Source organism: Porites lutea, chromosome 7 (assembly GCF_958299795.1).
Source record: "Porites lutea chromosome 7, jaPorLute2.1, whole genome shotgun sequence".
Classification (NCBI taxonomy): domain Eukaryota; kingdom Metazoa; phylum Cnidaria; class Anthozoa; order Scleractinia; family Poritidae; genus Porites; species Porites lutea.
This window is the reverse complement of record NC_133207.1, coordinates 24906818-24926500: the sequence shown is the minus strand read 5'-3', so window position 1 is coordinate 24926500 and position 19683 is coordinate 24906818. Positions and strand designations below refer to the sequence as shown.

Below are 19683 nucleotides of genomic sequence, written 5' to 3'. Positions count from 1 at the left end.
AGTTATTACAGATGACAAATTTCCTTAGTCCTTGAAAAATGAAAAAAAAGAACACAATATGCTTTAAATTATTCTGGTACAAGGTTTTTGTCCACTGAAAATTGATATTACTCAATTTCCTGGTGGATTCCGTCTTAAAATAATTGCGAGGCTACTAGCCAATACGTCAATCGGCAGATTTCCGTTTCTTTTCAATTGTTTGGCACGAGTTTCATGTAAATTATTTGAACGTTTTCATAAATCCATTTGAAAAAATACGATAAATTGACCTTTGAGTACTGTGAGGGTGCGTGTAGCACCTGTAAAAAGGTTATTATTTTTTTCAAAGCTTTGCTAGGGTAGGGTAGAATAACATGCGAGTGAGGTCAAGGTGTGGGGTGTAACGTTTTTGTTTATTACAGACGGCCTATGCAGAAAGGGGGAGGGGATGGAGGAGGAAATGTTTTGCAGACATATTACAAAGGACTTGCTCCACACCCCTCCCCCGGATAACAGGGACCTTAAGATCCGAGCCGGATTCGCCTTCTTTCAAACTTCATCACGATTATTCCAACTCACTTTCTTTGTCAAATATAGGCGAACGTTCCAGGAGTCGACCTCCTAAGAACCATATCCAAGTTCAGACAGATAAAAGGAAATTTTTACGTCGCTTACGTTTCCATAAAACGAGAAATTAGGCATTTTCACGTTGTTTACGTGTAGTGACTGCAAAGAAATCTGCAAATAACGTGTTGATCGCGAGCAGTTACTGTTTTGCTCGAAATAAAACGTCTGGCTTTTTTGACGTTCTCGTTGCCGTCGCCGTCATCGAATCTTACGGTTCCTAATAACTAATGAGAGGCCCTTTATACTAAGTAAAATATAACTTCTAGGACAAGCATGTCCAAACAGGCAATAAAACCGAAAAAAGCCTCAGTGTTTAATTACGTTGAACGAAGGTAATTTTTAGCCAGCTGCTATACCAAAGAACAATACTCAATTTGCAGCTAGGCACTTACGTGGTACAGGCACTCGCCATGCTTGAGATCAAGAGACACTGAGAAAAGTCAAACAAAGGAAATTTTTTTTTTAAATGATGTGAGCCCTTTGTTTGTCTTGTCCCAGCGCGTCCTTGCTCTCCGACGCGGCGGTTTTGTACTGCTTAAATGACTAGGTGCAAAGGGTCCTTTTGTTTATTGACACGGCGGTTTGCTATTGCTTATTCAACGCACCATACAACAGAAAAAATTAAAATGCGTATTACATAAATGTTATTAATCTACAAAAACCTATTTTTTTTCACAAGATTTAAATATCGAGATCACCTGAAGATCGACAAAAATGATCATTGTAGCGGTTAACTCTGACACTTCTATCTATCACTATGTATCTAAAACGTTTTTCAACCTTAAAATAGGCGTAGCGGTCGGTTAAGGTTGTATAGTAGGTCTGCTGAAATGCTATAGAACCCTAAGCAAGCGCACGGACGTATTAGGCAAGTGACCGCTCAGTGCAGTCGCCATCTTTGAATAAAAGCACAAGGAAATTAGGATCAGTAGAGAATTCTGCGAAACTGCCCACAACTACCCGTCCCAACTCAACATCTTGTCCTACGTGAAAAGTTAGTGTTGATAGGCTGAAAGGACAACACAGAGGCAAATGAGACGATGGCGCGTAAACGCGCGGGAAGGACTGAACGACCTCCTGTGCCTCGTTTCCCGCCCTGCCATTGGCCAAGCTCTGTGCGTGCCGTGGGGAGTAACTGCCTGCTATGTTCACACAATACCGGATATCTTTTGCGCCGGTACGAGAACCATACCGGTAGGGCTTCTGTTCACACACACCAACGGGGTTTTCGGCGCGAAGTTGCGCCCGGTCAATCTCGAAGGTGGAGGGTCGGCATATCGAATAGCTTCTGTGTCAGACTATGGTGCGGTGTAAAGCAGGTATTCAGACCTTCGCGAAAGTGAATACGTAGGAAAGAGGACTGGAGTCCACTAAAACGGAAGCAAATATTCATGAGTAAGGAATGGAATTAGTTCACCAAACCCTCACCTTGAACGGCTCCGGCACGATGTTCGATGTGAATGAACGACTTGTTCCAGTTCTGTGCGCGCCGTTGCTGACTGTTCATACTATACTGCACCAGCCGACATGAAAGGCTATCCAGTATAGGGTGAACATTGCCTAAATCTACCTAATGTTGAGATGAGTAGGAACCCTGAATCTTATAATGATCCGAATATTGGGGAGAGTACGACACGTACACCCAAGCGAATTTTAGTGCTTACCCCCTCCCCCCTTAAAAACGCCTGCACTGCAGACTTGACATTATGACGTACGCACGAGCGTAACACCTAAAAAGGAAGAAATCGAGCCCTTTGGGCTCTGTTCCTGTAATCATGCATCTACTACATAAGAAGCAAGGATAGGATATGCATTCAATAATGGGGAGCTTGAGGAAAAGTGTTTTTGGCGTCGTCAACCAGAAGTGAGTCCTTCCCACTTCCTGTGAACGTGCATCGTGAAAAAAAAAACATCTTTGCTTAATCTCCCTATATCTAAGTCTTCAACCTCGCCGTCCAAACCATGATCTCTTAAAGAGCCATCCTTGAGAAACCAATTCTCAGGCAGCACTTCTTGCGACTCTAAAGTTTCCAATCGCGAAGAAAAACCTCGTTTCAGTGACGGTACATAATCTGATTCAGTAGCGGTTTTTTTTCTTCATTTTTGAATCAGGCAAAACCAAATCCTTCGCTTCCTTCATTTATTGCCAGCAACAGTTTCTTCTGCATTTCCTTGAACGATGAGTAAGACGGTAAACAAAGCTGGTTGAAGCTAAAGAAAGAAAATACGGTAACACCCGGTTAGCTCTGTTGGATAAGTTCCGGTCTGTCCGGAGAGACATGGAGACCAGGGATTCAAACCCCGACCGGAGCAACACTCAGGGTCTTTCAATAACTGAGCAGAATGTGCTGCCTTTTCTTTCTTCTCTGAAAACGGTTTGAGTTCTAGTCTTCTCGGATAAGGACAATAAACCATAGGCCCTGTCTCACAACCCTACCACGTATCATCATTTCTGCATGTAGGAAGCTAAAGAACCCACACACTGTTCGTAGAAAGTAGGGAACGTAGTACCCGGTGTGGTGGTCTACCTTTACAGCAAGTGGTCGGTCTTGCTACTTTAGCTTAAAGTACTTCTGAGCAAATGAGACCACAATATGGGTACAGCACAAAGTCAAACTATTTGCCGAGTGCTGGAACCTTCTCTCAGGGACTGGGAACACAGGAGCACAATGAGGACAATTTTCACAAACGCGTTCCACAGAAATTTTTCTTTTCCTCCAACAATTAAGGAAGAATTCTTTAGATAATACATCCTTTCTGCAAGTCTCAGCTTCGTTCACAAAAAAAAAAACCGACTGAGACGGCGGGGGGAGGGGGAGTGGGTAGCGGAGAGACGCGAAAAATACGATATTTCACCCACCAGGTATGTGCGGTAGGCAGTGCGTCTGCTGTGGGAGCTGAAGAGATCTGTATTGGTGGAGAAAGCTCCGCAAATCCTCCAGGAGGCAGCTGAGACGATCCTGTAATGAACTGAACCAGCCGGGCAAGTTCTTCTTGAGTAAAACTAGTCACTATCGTCCAAAACCAATCCAGAGTCTAAGGAGAAAAGTGAAATTAGCGCTTTTCATGGAAGTCGTTTCTGCGCTTCAGAACACTAATTATTCTGGCCAATAACAGCACGGGCAGACAATCCAATGAACCAATCAGAGCTCGAAACAAAAAAACCAGCGACTAAGTGCAGGAAAATGCGCGAAACCAAGTCGGAAAAGATTTCGACATTGCTCCTATTGGTCGAAAAAATGGCGCAAAATTTGTTACGCAAACGCTTCCACTAGTTGTGTAACGCAAAGATGGAAAATTAACCAAGTGTTGGAAATAGGTGTTAATACATCTTCACTCATAAATATATACACGTTGTATGAGCTCCTATTTATTGCTAGATAACAGTGCGCTGAAAGACAGCTGTCACATACGACAACTCATGCAGTGGCATCCCAGCCTCACTGAATAAATAACCTTCTACGATACTATTAATGACGCCTGTTCACTACCTTTCCAAAGGACATCCCGCTGTTTATAACGCTGTGGTTTTGTCGGAAATCAGACACACTAATATTTCCTGTTCCACACATTAGTAGCTGGCAAAAAATTAATAATAATAACATAAAAAGTGAGATGTTGAAATCACATCGCAAATGCAATTCAATGAGAAGACTGCCCTCTCAAGTCAGGTACAAACTACATAATCAAAAATGAGCGAGTGGAGGATAATGGCAAGAAGGAGAAGACCTCACTTCTCCACTTTGCTATTCCCATCGTTCCTTGCGCACGCTCTTTTTCTCTGTCTCTAAAGCCTTGCACTGGCTCAAGAACAAGGCCTTGTGTTTGAGTTTTTAACTGCGTCTGAAATCATATGAATTATGAACAAAATCGGACCGGCGAGCAAGAGTATGATTACAAAACTGGACGACAAAAATTTCTGCTGCCGATTAATCATTAAACTAATAAGCAAAATTTGAGTTAAAAAACGATTTGTAAAAGTTTCAACTTTTGTTTACTTTAAACCAAAAGACCTTTTTTGGCAAGACGTGAGGAGAAAAGTCCTTTTTAGCACAAACGTGCTATTACAGCGCCCGCAATGTCTCGCGCCGTCTAATTAAATTAATAATTAATGGTAAAATCAGCTCTGCTGGTGGCCAATCAGACGTGAGGATTTTGTTATAGTGATAACAAAGTTTTAAATAGGATAAACATATCACTCACTTCTAATTCGTATTCATCAAACACACTGAGAAGACTGTCTGGAACCATTTCATTTAAACCTATACAGAGTAGAAAAAAGTTAGTTGACGGCTTATTCATGGTTTTTACATGACGTCACGGCGGCCATGTTGGTACACCTAAAAATTCCAGTGAGGTCCAGTGGGGGTTGGACACTTTTCTTATGTAAAATTTTCGCTTGTTTCAAGAAATAATTACTGATCAAGTGAATGAAAGCGATCTAGTATATTGATGGACTTGTTAGAGGAGCAGTAGTTGGTTTTAAGAACTTCCTGGATTGTTTATGGATTTACTTGAGCACCTTTTTTATCACTTACACAATAAACCATTATCATTTTGTTCGAATTCCAGGACCATTATCAGCGGTCCAGTTAGTTTCTATAAATAAATTCTTAATCAATTGAAATTTTTGACGAGAGGGAAAAGGAAGCCGCATCCAGAAAAACGGAACCCTCGGAGAAGAGAACCAACAAAAACTCAACCCACGACTCGCCACTTTAAAAACGAGAAGGGAACTGGAGCCGAATTGCGTCCCGCGATTGTTTCTGGGATCGTGCCGGTCAGCAATCCATTGTTAAGCTGTCCCTAGTAACAGTCCCAGAAGTCTTTGCGAAAGTTAACTCGGGCCAGGTCCTTTCTCGTTTCTGAAGTGGAGAATTGGCGTGGCGATAAGAAAAGGTGAACCTTTTGCAAAAGCCTCAATCTCCTGCTTGACGGAAGAACACAGACGATACTGCGCTAACAGATCCAGATATTCTTTCTTGTTTGATTCTGTTACCGGGATCTGAGCACCACCCGGCTTCAATTCAACCATCTGCAAGAACCAGACAAGGTTATAGTCGTTGCTTACCTCAAATGAAAATTGTCTTTAAAAGAGAATTGATGGTTTTCCAAGTGCAAATTACGTGGAAGCTCGATGGAACAAATCACAGGGGGACTGGAATGTTCGGTATAACGGGAATAACTTACACCGGGTCCTTTTCATGCATTTTGGCACAAAAGGCGGGCGGGAAGAGGGGAGGGGGGGGGGGGGTTGAAGTCCTTCGTTCTGCCGGGGTCTTCGTTTTATAAGAGTTCGACCGATAAGAACCTATATCACCCCTTTTTTCCGCCGGCAAAGTTTTCATTTGGGTAGCGGAAAAAGAGACAAGAGTTTCATAACTTCCGAAACCAAATACGTGGCGCATAAGACAGCCAATGTTGGTGTAAAATTTAGTTATTCTTTTGTCTGGCTGATATTTGGTCTTCTGTGCCTCGTTTCAAGGTATAGACAAGTAAAAGTTGTGAATTCTACAGATGCAAGTGAGACAAAGAGGGCTAACTAACATAAATATAAAAGAACACTAATATTGCCACCATCTTGGAATAAGGTGTATAATCAGCAGAAAGAGATTTAAAGGCATCAAATTGCTGTTTTAAGAAAATACAATCATTAAAAGCTTTATGGAACTTAAACTTTGGGCTAGAAAGCAAGCATAATAAGTGAAACCACGCGAACGAAGCTTTTCAGCTGAGGAAAACACAACTTGCTGCAGAGGTTATCAAAATTGTGTAAACGCTATTTGCTTACTCCAGAGACTCTGGGATGGAGCGTTATCCTACCTTCTCTAAGCGCCCCTTCATATCGTACTCCTCTTCAGCGAAAACCAGTCCCAGGTCCTCCGGGTCAGTCTCCTCGACGTACTTGATTTTACTCCGATAAAGCTGCTTATCGTCACTTTCAAAATACTGTGGTCATGAACAACAGAAAGAGCGTCGAAATTCAGACAATAAGGGAACGCGGTGGCTACTAACTTAAACAGAGACACGGTAAAACAGATCAAAACTTCTAAACACAGTCGAACCTCCCGTAAGCGATCACCCAAAAGGCGAAGACTTAGTGCTCCGCGCTTACGGCAAGAGGTCGCTTACGAGAATCGAACAACAGGGTGTCTCTTATGATAAGAGGTCCTTCGGACAAATCTACTTCATTTTCTAAGTTATGATATGTGCAGTTACATCGTATATTCTAAGTAGCATAGTATACGTAGCGAACGGAGATCCGACAATGCGCCAAGTAGTCGCTTACAAGACGTCCAAAACAATGGAAAATTATTAAAACGTCAGCGCTGAAAAGCATTCACGGTCGCTTACAGGACGTGGTCGTTTACGAGAGGTTCCAATTGTAAGGTTTGGACTGGTAAAGTTTGGTGTTTTGGATGAGTGGATGCTCATGGGATGTGGTCCCTTACGAGAAGTGGTCGTAAACGCACTCATCGAGTGTCATGTTTCCATGCTCACTTGCAGATGACAAAGAACAAGCGATTCAAAAGGGTCGCTTACAAGACAGGTTGCTCAAAAAATAAGCATTATAAGAAGGGCAGATATGAAGATGCCTTACCCTGTAACAAACACGAAGACCAAGAAGTTGAGCTAGAAATGATCTGGTGAACCTCGCTTTCACGTTGAGCCTTCGGCCGGAGCCCAACGCAGATTCGTACAAACATTTTCCCACGATGCGCCCTGCAAACTCATAAAACTTTAACTTCATTCCAAGAGGCCTTTTGGGGTTCGGATGAACCTACAAGGACGAAACGACAAAATCAGTAATCAACTGGGAGTAGGCTAAAAGTCGTTGGTGTTCCTTTGCCGAGAAAGCAGTGATCGCGCGCGCATGCGTCATATTGGCTCTATTTTCCCTGGCCTCAATATCGCTCTCTCCCCTCCCCCCCTCCCTCCAGGGCGGTGCAACTTAGCACTGGTTATCTAGGGTGAAGGTTTCTGCTCTTATTTACAATGAGTTGCACGAAAGCGATACCGTGGTCGTAGCTCAAAATTCAGTCTCTATTAAATTAAGCAAATTAGTGGCCGAAGGAAATTAACGCTTTCGTTTCAAATCGTTTTTAGCTGGATGTTTTAGTCAACTACATCTTCAATGCCGTCAACATTCATATCTCAGTCCAGGTTTCAAATCAAACCCTCTAACGCAACAACACGAGAAATCCACATGCAGTACAATGAAGTAAAGATCGTCCAAGGCCATGAACACAAATTAAGCAATCCTAAACAATTTACTAGGATCTTGTTATCAGGCAAGAGTTCGACAAGCTCGTGAACCTGTCATTCTTTTCTGCTAACTGACAAACACCAATATACACTGAAGACAACAATCTCACACCCACCAGTGCTTGGGGATCGTCGGCGTTGAATCGAGTGAAAAAGCCACTTTCATGAGAAAACAGAGCTTTACATAACAACTCCACCCACTCGCGTCGCAAGCCACCCCAGTCAACACCTAGTGAAAAAAAAAAACTACACGTAAACAAATGAAAACAAAAACTAAACACACAAACAAACAAACAAAACAAATGTTGTAGTTACAGTCGACTCTCTCTTAACGGACATCCCTAGAAGATGAACACCTCTGTAAAACGGACACTTATGGTTTGTTCCTGCCTTTCTTCACTCCCTTTATTTGACTCTCTGTGAGATGGACGCCTCTCTAAGAAGAGCACATAGTGCAGGTCCCAAATGTTGGGAGAGTTAAGTTGACTGTAATCCAGAAGTTACAGTTAGCTCTCTCTTAACAAACGCCTCTGTAAGACGGACACTTAGAGTTGGTTTTTGCCGCACTTTAGTCCTTTTCTTTGACTCGCTATTCGGTAGGCACCTCAATAAACCGGACACCTAGAGTTGGCCCCTTCTCGGTTCTTCAATCCTTTTCTTTGACTCTCTATAAGGCTTAACCTCTTACCAATTTCTCCTTTGAATGTGATGTGAAAAAGTCGCAGCCAGTCACTCGAGTATAGAGTTTTGACAGTAGCTTGGTATGACTGAAAAGAAAAAAGAGAAAACCTTCCAAAATCCTCGTAAGAACAATCAAAACATTTGTTGGACATTGTAGGTGATTAACCTGGGAAGTTACTACAAAACCTTGTGTACGGATATGCTCTGGACTACCCAGAGGCCCAGGCCCAGACCCTTACCCTTCTATACACCATTTTTTTTGCAATCAAAAGGTTACCTTTACAAGGGACTTTACGTAGATAATGATTCCGTTTTTCATCGACTGAAAGCTTACGCGACGAATCCCCATAACAATATCCTTGGTTTACAACCACGTGAAAAGATGCCATGTTGGTGGACACAACAGTAAATTTTTTGGTTCTTGCAGAATTCGGATAAAAAAAGAGTCTTTTTCATCCAAATTCTGCAAACTGAGTTTAGTTCTCAACGGAGGGAAACGCCGCGCTTGTCCTTATCAACCAACATGGGCGCCGTGACATCAAGCAATGAGGCAATTTCATAACTATTACACTGTAAAGGAACTCACATGAAGCTACTCTTCTGTCATGAAATCACAAAGGTAAAGGTTTGTAACGTCTTATTACATTCTACCACACAGAAAACCGCGAAGTTATAACAAAATCACAAGGATTTACAAAGGGTTTTCGACGATCTACACAACAACTTGAATTGAAATAGCTATATAATGACAGTTTAATAATTCACTTTTCCCTTACCGTAAGGGAAAAGTGAATGACTTGCACAACCCCTTTTTAAATCTTTTAAACGGAATAGTCGTTAAGTGTGCCTCTCCCAGATACTTTAAAAGGCGTTAGGTTTCCTGACCCATTTCCATAACTCATTTCGTGAAATCCCCACCATTCTAAAACCTCTGGCCTGGAAAAAGCTGACCCCTTTCGGGCGGAGCATCTCCAAAACGAGCACTATACAGTACCTCCTCCGAGGTGTCTAACTGTTTAACAACTTACACTCTCTAGCAGCTTATGACGATCAATCCTCAAGTTTACTTCTCCAGCTTTTTTACCGTGATATACTACAAGTTCACGATAAAAGAAATCTTGTTTATCCTTAAAACTTTCCGATCCACCTAAGAGAAAAGAAAAAAACGTCCATCTTGCAAATCGTACCAGACTAAAAAGGCAATGGCCCATTGCAAACAATTTGGAAAAATTCAAAAACGGTGTTTTCGACCGCAAAAGGCATAAATTGTTTTGGTGTTCATTTTGTTTTCACCATTTAATGATTGCTGAAACCCTTAAATACTTCATAGAGCGTGAGCATGTACACAGTACATAAGACGAGCTGTTATAACACAAACCTTTTCCGTTCCGTGTCTCTTTTCCACCCTCCACTCCATTGTATCAAGCCGGCGTTTTAAAAGTTAACAATTTTGGAGAGTGCTTTTCAAAATCACGGTGGTATTCATTTCGCGCCGGTCAAATTTAAGACCGTGCTGGCTAAAAAATTGACCCGGATTTCGGTGTTGTTCAAATTTTTGAACGGCTAGGCGTCTCCGAATATCGCACGGCTAGCCTTGTTCCGTGTGAACGTAACACCTAAACGCATGCCCGCTGATTTTCAACTGGTCGAAAATTCGTCCGCTACTGCGTGCCGGAACTTATAGCCTGAACCTGCTATTTTGACATTCTCGTTGCCGTCTTCGTCGTGGTTGCTTAAGTTCGACAATAAAGAGACCTTTAGATTCTAAGACCAGGACGACTACGAGTACGAGATTTTCCCAATACTGAGTAGTGCGCGATTGCGAACCAAAGTCATTTTGGCGGGAAAATGTGATAGCCATCGTCATTCTACTACGAGTTTTCGCGCGAATGTCGTGGTGGCGAAAACAAGTTATCAAATGTTAGGAATTTTATCATTTAGCGATCGGGACAGTTCTAACTCCTTCAACGGAAATAAGCGAACTATCTTTTGTGGTGAAAAAAAGGACAATGATGCTTTCCGGGGTGTCTATTTTTTAGAGAATAAGCGAGAAACTTAAAATTTAATGTCATCCTACTCCTCGAATCTAAAGATCACTTAAAAAGTCAATTCGCGCCGCTTCAAACCGGTTTTATCGCGCTTATTCCATCTCGTTCCATCTCTTTAGATTGGCAAAATAACAACTTTTCTGGGTAGTGCTTCTGATTGGATGAAGCAAATTTTCAACCAGTCAGAAGCACTACCCAGATCTGGGTAGTGACACGTATCATTATTATTATTATTATCAGTATGGAATTTCTGTGCCCGTTCCTCAGACGTCATTTCGCAGGGAAACCAGTGGTAGCGTCACCAAATGTCGGCTGTTTTCTCACGCGAACTGCGGTCGTTTCGCCTGAAGGCGTTCGCCAGGACTTAAGTCGATTCGCTCGATGACATACAACACTCTACAACATGGTGAACCTACTTCTCTGAGATGTTATTTCAGTTAATCTTGGATTCCACATGTGCAGTCACTGTCTCTCCATGCTTATCCCTTTTTCTCGGGCAGAGGCTTAAAAAACGACAAATACACATGGGGCGAATCTACTTAGCCTGGGCGAACTGCCATCGGGCGAATCGACCCGACACTATGAATACTGACCTATTCTAGTGAGCAAGAGTCTTGAGAATGTAGCGACCAAGACATTCCTTTCTTTACACATAACAGTAACTGGAGGCTGCGCGCCATCATCTACAGTGAAGATTGGGTGCTCTGCATTGGGGTTAGGGGCGTGTAAGATGATCTGAAAAAGGAGAGATATGTTATCAGACATACACTATAGCCACCATTAATTTGTCTTCTAGTAGGCCAAGAGCCTGCCTAGAAACCCTAGTAGAAACCTTTAGATTTTAAAACGAGGACAACTACGAGGACTACCACCCTACGATTTTGCCAACAAGAACCCTTAAATTTTTTTTTCGTAATGCATCAATTTACCTGTATTCATGCGGTTAGTCAATAACAAGAAAAAAAAAGTGGAAACTGAGGAAAGTAGATACCTTTGTAGTGGGTCTGACACGAAATCCATATAATCGGTGAGGAATTATCTTCACATAAAATTCTTTTATTAACAATTGCTAAAAGACAAAAAAGATATATTGTTAGTGTTTAATGTTTATCATTTGTCAACCTTTACTCTTTACTACAACGCAAGTGATCGTTTTGGTTTTTTTTTTAATCTGAATAACACTAAATCTAAATATTACCCTTTTAAAATACTGTTAAAGTTTAACACCATTTAAACTAAGGAAACCAACATTTCATAATGAGATTGCACTAATTTTGACGGACTCTATTTTTTAAGCATATTGAGCTAAAGTTGTGACAATAATGTTTGAAAGTCTTCAGAAGGAGTATCGAGGTAGAGCATTTGAAGAGTATAAATAAAGGTAGCTTAAGCAAAGACATTTTTGAGCAACGCACATCGACCGGAAGTAGACTTTTTAAATTCTTGGGCAGTGGTTTTGCCCAAATCTTCGAGCAAATCGTCTCTCCAGTAAGCAATACAAATTGGTAGCATCAAGGCATATTAAAAGGGAAAAGGGGTCAGTTCCAGTTGGGGTGTGCAGGGTCCGAAATTAACTTTTTAATATGGGCGCCAACTGGTGAGCAAGTATAAATTTTTGGTCGTCAGAGGGCAAATTATGGTCGCCAAAAATTCCCCTTAGCGGCTTGGAAACGTTCAACTCGTATTGATCGTAGCTGTTGTGGAGGTATATTTACAGGAAGATTCGTTTCACTTTTAAATTAAAAAAATATCAGCAGGACAAAAAGTACGCCCCTGTTGGCAAATAGCTTCGAGGTTTCAATTCCTAATCATTTTCTCCGAACGTGAAAGTCTACAATAACAACCAGCTTTACAAGTCGCCAGCTGGCGACCGGCTATGAAATTCTGATCGCCAGAACTGAATTTTTTGGTCGCATTGGCGACCAGGAAGGCGCAATTTCGGACCCTGGTGCGTCGCTCAAAAACGTCTTTGCTTTGAAAGCTCTCTAATAATGAATAAATTATAAACTTCAAATAATTCTTACAGAATATATTTTCTGTGCAACGGTAAATTCAACCCACCTTAAGTACAAGTTATTCTACCCCCTAAAAAAAAACAATATTATTTTGATTACCTTTTTGGTAATATAGCAATAAACCTTTTGAGATTTTTTCAGGGCAGTGCCATTCCACGCAAGAGATGTGGTAGTTGGAGAAGCGATAAGTTGGCCAGGGTTACTAGGAGTGGGGGTGGAAAGGTTCAACAAAGATTCATCTCTTGTCAGCAGGAAAGCCTCAAACCAAACATTCCAACACTGCCTCTTAATATTTTTGTTGACTTGATCAATTTCTTTAGCTTTTAAGAAAAAAGAGAACCATCACTATGTGTAATGCTGAATATATAAATTTTATATATTGGAACTGCGGAATGAAGAAATAAACCCAAAGAAGATCATCGCAGTTAAAGACGCAACTATGCTGTTGCCAAAAGAAACCTAACAAAATGTGTCAGTAACAGTACTAAATATTACTTGTACTAAGTTTACAAGCCAAAAAAGAAATAGCAGGACCCCAAATAACAAATGTCTGTGGTTTCTCATCAAGTTGATTCCCTGTAGTGTCCAGTTTTTCATGTCTGAAAGAGTTTTGCTCTCGTTGAAAGCCCTCATTCACTAATCACAACCCACCTGACTTTAATCATATAGAATCTTGCTTAGATGGGTGCGAATTGACTTTGAAGCAAATCAATGTGTTACCAAAAACAAATATCCTGGAGCACTTAACTGGCTAACCACTGAAACAACATCCAGCAGTGGCATCGAGTAATACAGAGATTCCAACCCTCCTGTTTTGGCGGAAACCTCCCGTTTTCGGTGAATATTTCCAGCCTCCCGTCTTTGCTCAGTATTCTCCCGGTTTTTGAAACTCTTCCATTTCCTTATTTAACCAGTATTCTTAGCATGCTTTTTTGCCACTTTTCTGTGGTTCTCAGCCATATTTACCCTTTTGGCACCCGCCCATGAGCCTGTGGTAATTTTGGGAGCAGTATTTCCATTAACTGTGATCTCAAAATGCAGGGAATGGCATCTGAGAGGTACATACCTCCCTTTTTTTTAGTTGACAGGGTTGGAATCTATGGTAATATTATATAATAATAATAATATAATATTGTATTATTATTGGTTTGTGTGTTTTTGGCTTCCTCGTGTAATTGAGTCACATTTGTGAGCTGGTCACTCTTGTACATTCATGGGTGTTTCTTGGTGTTCAAGTCTTCATGGTTTTTTCTAAGTTAATTCAGAGTAAAGAAACTAAACTATGGCAATGACTTTGATTAAGATGCAAACCTTGAACAACTCAAGTTCAGAATTTGAAACAACAGATGCACTGTTGTTATTTTGGGGCCTAAAATGGAATAAACTCCGGAATATACAGTATATAAAGAATTCTGCATCTGAAATGAGCGTTTGGTATGGTAAAAAACTTACCGTTCAAAGAGATGATTGTAAATTGACCCTGGCTAAGTGACAGCTTGTTGTACCTGACCACTGCATTAAAACAACCTTCTGTATCCAATTTAATATGCAGAATATAATTTTTATCATTGCCATCTGGCAGGATTACAAGTTCAGGGTCTGTCTTTATGCTGCTTCCAATCTGATAAGTAATGTAGTGTCATTAGCTACAACCCCAGACAAAACTGTTGAGACAATTCCATCTATTTTCTAACTTTTGCGCTCTACTTCTGGGCGCTTTCCATTTAGTCAAAATTTCCGGAATTTTCGGTTCGGTGGTAAATGGAACACGTTTCGTTGGTTCATCCCACTGGAAAATTCCCAGAAAAAGGGGAAAATCTAAAAAGGAGGGCCTGTTTTCCCGGTTGGAATTTCCGAACGGAATGTCGTGTTCCATTTCCGTTTCTCGTAGTTTGTACCAGTTCCAGGTTCACCGTTGGGCACCGCGACGTACTGGGGTTTACGACCAAATGGAACAACTTTTTACCGATCGGAAATTCCACTTTTGCTCCCACCGAAATTTCCGGGTTCTTTTCCTAAATGGAAAGCGCCCCCTGTCTCCTCTAAACAGAAAAAGTAAGCCCTCTCCCTAACCCCCCTTCAAAGTTGTCTTGGTCTAAAGACCAAGGTGTATAATTGCCATGCTATCCTAAACAGCTTTGGATAAGGGGAGGGGGGAATTAGGGCATTCATTTGCCAATGGTTTCAAGTTTTGCCAGGATGACAGGAAAAAATAGGCATCGTTGTGATTTGCCTCAACAGGTTTTGTGGAGAGATGTAGGTTTTAGTCAATTATACAGTCCACGCAGTCACCTTCCAAAAACCCTAAGGTGGGTACTCCACATTTATGGAGTTGGGGAAATGTGAAGGATTGTTCTGTTGTGTAAAAATCATGCCTTTAAGATTTTTTCCAACTGAATAAAGTTTTTTGCAAATATCTTTTTTCGGGGGTTGTTTGATATTACCAGTGATATTTTTTGTGAGGAGAGGGGTATTCAGCAAAACTTGGAAAATTGCTGGTGAAAATAATGATTCTTGATTCATGAGTTTGGGATTCCTTTCTATCTAGCTAGTAAAGAAAATTTTTGCTTAACTTTGGGGATGTGTGATTTGACATCATTTTCATTTAGGGAGGGAGGGGGGGTGTTAAAAAATATTGGAGGATTTGTGGTATAAAATAATAATGATAGTTTTTTGATATATTCAGTACATGCACACTTGTTGTTTAAAAAAAGAGGTTTTTAATATTCTGGGGAAACAGAGGTACCAAAATAGATAATTAGCTAGCTTAATTTGCCCTACCTCGGTAACTTCAACACTGTATGAATGAACATCTTGTTCTGATAATGGACAAATGTTACCAAACTTGTCTCGTGCTTCTACAGTAAGAGGTGTGTAGATCCCCTGTTGAACCTCCAAAATTGATCCCCCTTCCAAAATACTGCACTTTACTGGATCAACATTCCCTGTGGTTTGAAAACAAGAGAGATCTACTATTAAACCATTTCATTACCCAAATTGCCATAAAAAACTATTTAAAAAAACATTATTCAGAGGGAATAATGTAATGATACCATGCCAAAAATACTGCCAATGAGGTACAATTTGATCTTAAATCAGTTAATATTTGCCAATAGCACACATACCATCAATACTGTCATCCATAGACTCAAAAGTTACAACTTCTTTATACAGCATAACAAAAAAGTCATATAAAAAATTACTGCAGAAAGAGATTTAAATTGTTTGGTCATATCACAGGATTTAATCCACAGACTAAAAAGTAAAAACCTGTTTCTACCGTGGGAAATTATGCCACTAATTTCCTGAACAGTGAGTGGTCATCAAGCCCAGCGAAAGTAATGCTGAAGAGGTAATGATTATAAGATATTAAGAACTGACCATAAGCTTTGAAGCAAAAAGAATTGCGTTGGATTGTCTACTTCATCTTTGCTGACTCTGTAAGATGAGGTTTAATATTATATTATTTAAACAATAACGCAACAGTGTTACCAGGTAAAAATGTCTTTGTGAATGGGCTTCCTTTGATTGGAGTTCCACAAGCAAGAACAGAAATCTTGTAGGTTCCAGCCTCTCTAACAGTAAATGATATTTTCATCATATTGCTATCTCCCCATTTTTGGCCACCATATTCACGTGAACTTACAATGAACGTATTATCATGCATGATCTCCACAAGGACGTAGTCAGCTTCTGAGATTGGATAAGGAGTAAAATTCATCCTATAAAACTGTAAAAATAGTAAAAAAGTTGTTTTAAACACATTAACTATGCAATGGAACTTACAATAGCCTTTTCTGGAAATTTTATTTAAATTAATCAGACAGACTGTGAGAGTGCTACCCATTCCTATCTGTCAGAAACTTATATTTTTCTAGGAAATGTTGTCACCCTCTCCCTTCTTTCTTTACTCCAAGGTCGAAGTTTGATCCTCTGGTCCTCCAGGTTGGGGGTTGGGCTGAGGGCTGAACTTCCCTCCCCAATAAAACCCTATTACTACAGACACCCTTTAACCTTTCTAGCCCATGCCCATCTTTAAGTGATAAGAGAAGTAGCTATCACTATCAGTCATGTAATCCATTTGTTAGTTGTCGGACTGATACTCAAGCCATTAACCCTTTAAGCCCTAATATCCACATACAAATTCTCCAAACTGATCTCTATATATTTCCTTAAAGAATGAGTTGAGAGAATTTGATAAAAAATCAAGGCATTTTCTCTTGGGCGATCATTTTATTAATTCTCATAACCTAGTCTCTTGACAATGTATGGATATCATTGGGAGAAAATTGATGTTGGTCACTATTGGGACTTAAAGTGTTAAGGGAAGCATGTTAGGGTTGACTATCTTGTTAAGATACAATCATCTTCTCTTTTCTTTAAAAAAAAAAGACAATTATGCTGAAATGAAAGTAGCATAAAAACAGCAGGAAGGGTTTATCTAAAAAAGATTCCACAGCCCCACTTCCACTAACAACTGCAATTTGGGCTATTCATATTCTCGTTTAATCAAATATTAATATATTAACAAATTGTTACCTTAAGAAAAAATGACATGGATTCACCCACTATATGGGGGTCTTCCCAATCCCACTTTACTTTTGTGAGTCTAGGTTCCAGCGTCAAACCAAGCATGTATCGCATAAATGAAGACTGGTGCTGCTGACTCTTGGTTTTCAATCGAGAAAATCCAACGCAAAAAATGACCAGGCAAATTACAGTGGTTAAGGTGTATAAAAACATTTTACCTACAATAGAGAGAGAAAATAATGCATATAAGTGAATTTCATGAAAAAATTTTTTTAATGAGATACCAAATTTGAACAGATCTAGAGGAAGCAGAGCGTTTAATTTGTGGGCGATGTGTGACTGTACATGTAACTTTAATCTGATCCCTATATCCTATCCCAGGGGGGCTACTTTAGAAATTTTGGGGTGGGAATGAACTGCTGGGACCCCCAACCCTTAGCTTATACCAAACCTAGTTCAGCTGAATTTTATCCTACTCTTATACTAGACAACACCCTCAGAATCCCTCCCTATCCTAAATTTGCTTTTTTTTCAGAAACTTCTGAGAAGGATGCTATCTCTGCTATTGAACTGAGTTGCGGGTAAATATAGATTTACCCGCTTTCATCTATTTTGAGAGTCAATTTCCAGTTGCAAGTAGTCTAGTAGTCCATTGCAAGGTTACCCCCTAGCAATATGTCGCCATTATGCCATTTATACACCTGGGTGAAGAGAGACAAAGTGTAGTAAAGTTCCATGTCCAAGGAAACAATGCTACAGGTGAGGCTTCAACCCTGGACTTCCAGATCAGGAGTTTGAGGTGTTAACCGCTCGGCCACACACGCCTCCTAGTACTTTTTCAAAAGAGAAATGCTGGAGTTTTCCAAGAGTTGACAAAGTACAACACTCAACCATAAGCTGTTATATGTCTCTTTAATGTCAGCTCAAGGTGTACTGTAGGTGCCCCCTTTTGAATTAAGCCCCCCCCCCCCCCTTCACACCCCCACTTGACTCAGAAATTTAAATAATCACCCTGTGCCCTTATCACTAGCTGCTGGATCTAGACTCACCTAAAAGTTTAATAGTCCACCAGGAAAATGAAAAGCCGACTGCTATTGCACTTTTGTGAGGGAAAGAGTCAACACATGATTCACCGTCCCATGAGTTAATTGCTGCTTGCAGCTTTGTAAAATCATCATCACTAAAAACAGTCTGTTCCAACTTAATAGTACTTAAATTACTGACCAAACTTTCCACACTGTTTATTCCTAGTGATATCAGCCGAGTATATTTACTTTCCAAGTCCAGCTGCTGAAGCCAAAATAACAGTTGAAGTTCATGTTTGGCTTTTTGTGCAGAAAGTTCTAATCTTTCTTTCTCAGAATTGAATGTAAAAAATCCCCAAAATGAGCCATGAAGGACAAGAAATCTGTGAGCATCAAGACTTGCAAACTTGGCTTTGGAAATGATCCCTACAAAAGAAAATACGGATATGTCACTAGGATTAAACTTCTGCTAAATTAAGAAATCACTACCACTGAGCCAGCTGCGTGTTTTCTCAGTATAATGACAAAAAGAAATACACATTTCAGACTTTTACAACTTTGTTTTCCCATTTTAACAACCACACTTTCTAATACAAGCTTGTACTAAGTACTAAGCTTAACAGATCATCAGGCCATGACAGAAGTGCTGTCTAATAGTACATGGGTAGTAGAGTGACTATCAAGCTAGCACATTCCGAGGTTCCGAGGCTTGGGGGAATAAAACAAAAGAAGTCATCTAAGGCTCAGAAAGGAATAATACATTTCTTATGTTTTATTTCCCCTAGCCTCGGAGCCAAGTATGAATTTTAATATATCGAAAATGATCTATTGAACGTTTCAAAATACTGCAGTATCACAGTAAACAGAAGCTCTATCTTCAAAATGTAAAACTCCATCAGGTTAAAAACATGCAGAAAGGTTTAAGTTTCAAGAGACCTATGTTTGAAGATAATGCGGAAGTAAGTACCTCAGTAATCAGGACTTTTAAAAATAAATAAATATTTTTTGGTGCTTTTCACCAAAGAACCTAATATCACATTCTTATATCTTATCCGTGGGACAGGGCCATTAGTTGACATTCCATAATTTAGATCGAGCTCATTTTGCATTTCAATAAAAGTCGTAAGATGTCAGTTATTGCCTTAACTAGAAAGCAGAAAATAGGTAAAACTGAAGGCTGACACCACAACGTGCACCCCATGATGGCTAAAATTTTACGCATTGGACTGGAATTATTTGCCTGTGGGCAGGGAATTTGAAGGCAAATGTTTGACAGGAGCCGATTACTTATCGGCTCCTGTTTTTGAAAAATAACAACCCCCCCCCCCCCCTCCATCCCCCCATATGTCACATGTGTGACAGTTTTGACGCTGAAGCAAATAAGTGGGAGAGAAGGAAATACGATACTTATAAATGAGTCAAACAAAAACAAACTAACAAAAAAAAAACAAAGACGTTTTGCATGCAATTATATTGCACTTGTAAGTGATTTCATTTGATCTTGATATGCTT

At 40.3% G+C, this 19683-nt stretch overlaps 1 protein-coding gene across 2 annotated transcripts in view; it reads right to left on the bottom strand.

Moving 5' to 3' along the window:
* Nucleotides 1-258: 258 nt before the first annotated feature.
* The window catches only part of LOC140944933 (apoptosis-resistant E3 ubiquitin protein ligase 1-like), a 20078-nt gene continuing 653 nt past the window's right edge, over nucleotides 259-19683 (bottom strand). The window contains exons 2-19 of one of the 2 annotated variants that reach the window (XM_073394041.1): nucleotides 18196-18597; nucleotides 17156-17364; nucleotides 16109-16346; nucleotides 15398-15561; nucleotides 14069-14237; nucleotides 12716-12936; nucleotides 11593-11670; nucleotides 11195-11336; nucleotides 9582-9700; nucleotides 8561-8639; nucleotides 7989-8101; nucleotides 7208-7387; nucleotides 6430-6555; nucleotides 5512-5641; nucleotides 4810-4868; nucleotides 4098-4184; nucleotides 3467-3642; nucleotides 259-2817 (exon numbers count right to left, since the gene is read on the bottom strand). In XM_073394041.1, the coding sequence (XP_073250142.1) occupies nucleotides 2715-2817; nucleotides 3467-3642; nucleotides 4098-4184; nucleotides 4810-4868; nucleotides 5512-5641; nucleotides 6430-6555; nucleotides 7208-7387; nucleotides 7989-8101; nucleotides 8561-8639; nucleotides 9582-9700; nucleotides 11195-11336; nucleotides 11593-11670; nucleotides 12716-12936; nucleotides 14069-14237; nucleotides 15398-15561; nucleotides 16109-16346; nucleotides 17156-17364; nucleotides 18196-18597 (2795 nt within the window). In that variant the 3' untranslated portion in view covers nucleotides 259-2714. Of the gene's footprint in view, nucleotides 2818-3466; nucleotides 3643-4097; nucleotides 4185-4809; nucleotides 4869-5511; nucleotides 5642-6429; nucleotides 6556-7207; nucleotides 7388-7988; nucleotides 8102-8560; nucleotides 8640-9581; nucleotides 9701-11194; nucleotides 11337-11592; nucleotides 11671-12715; nucleotides 12937-14068; nucleotides 14238-15397; nucleotides 15562-16108; nucleotides 16347-17155; nucleotides 17365-18195; nucleotides 18598-19683 lie in introns of those variants that run through there. The other variant, XM_073394042.1, reaches the window with a different exon arrangement.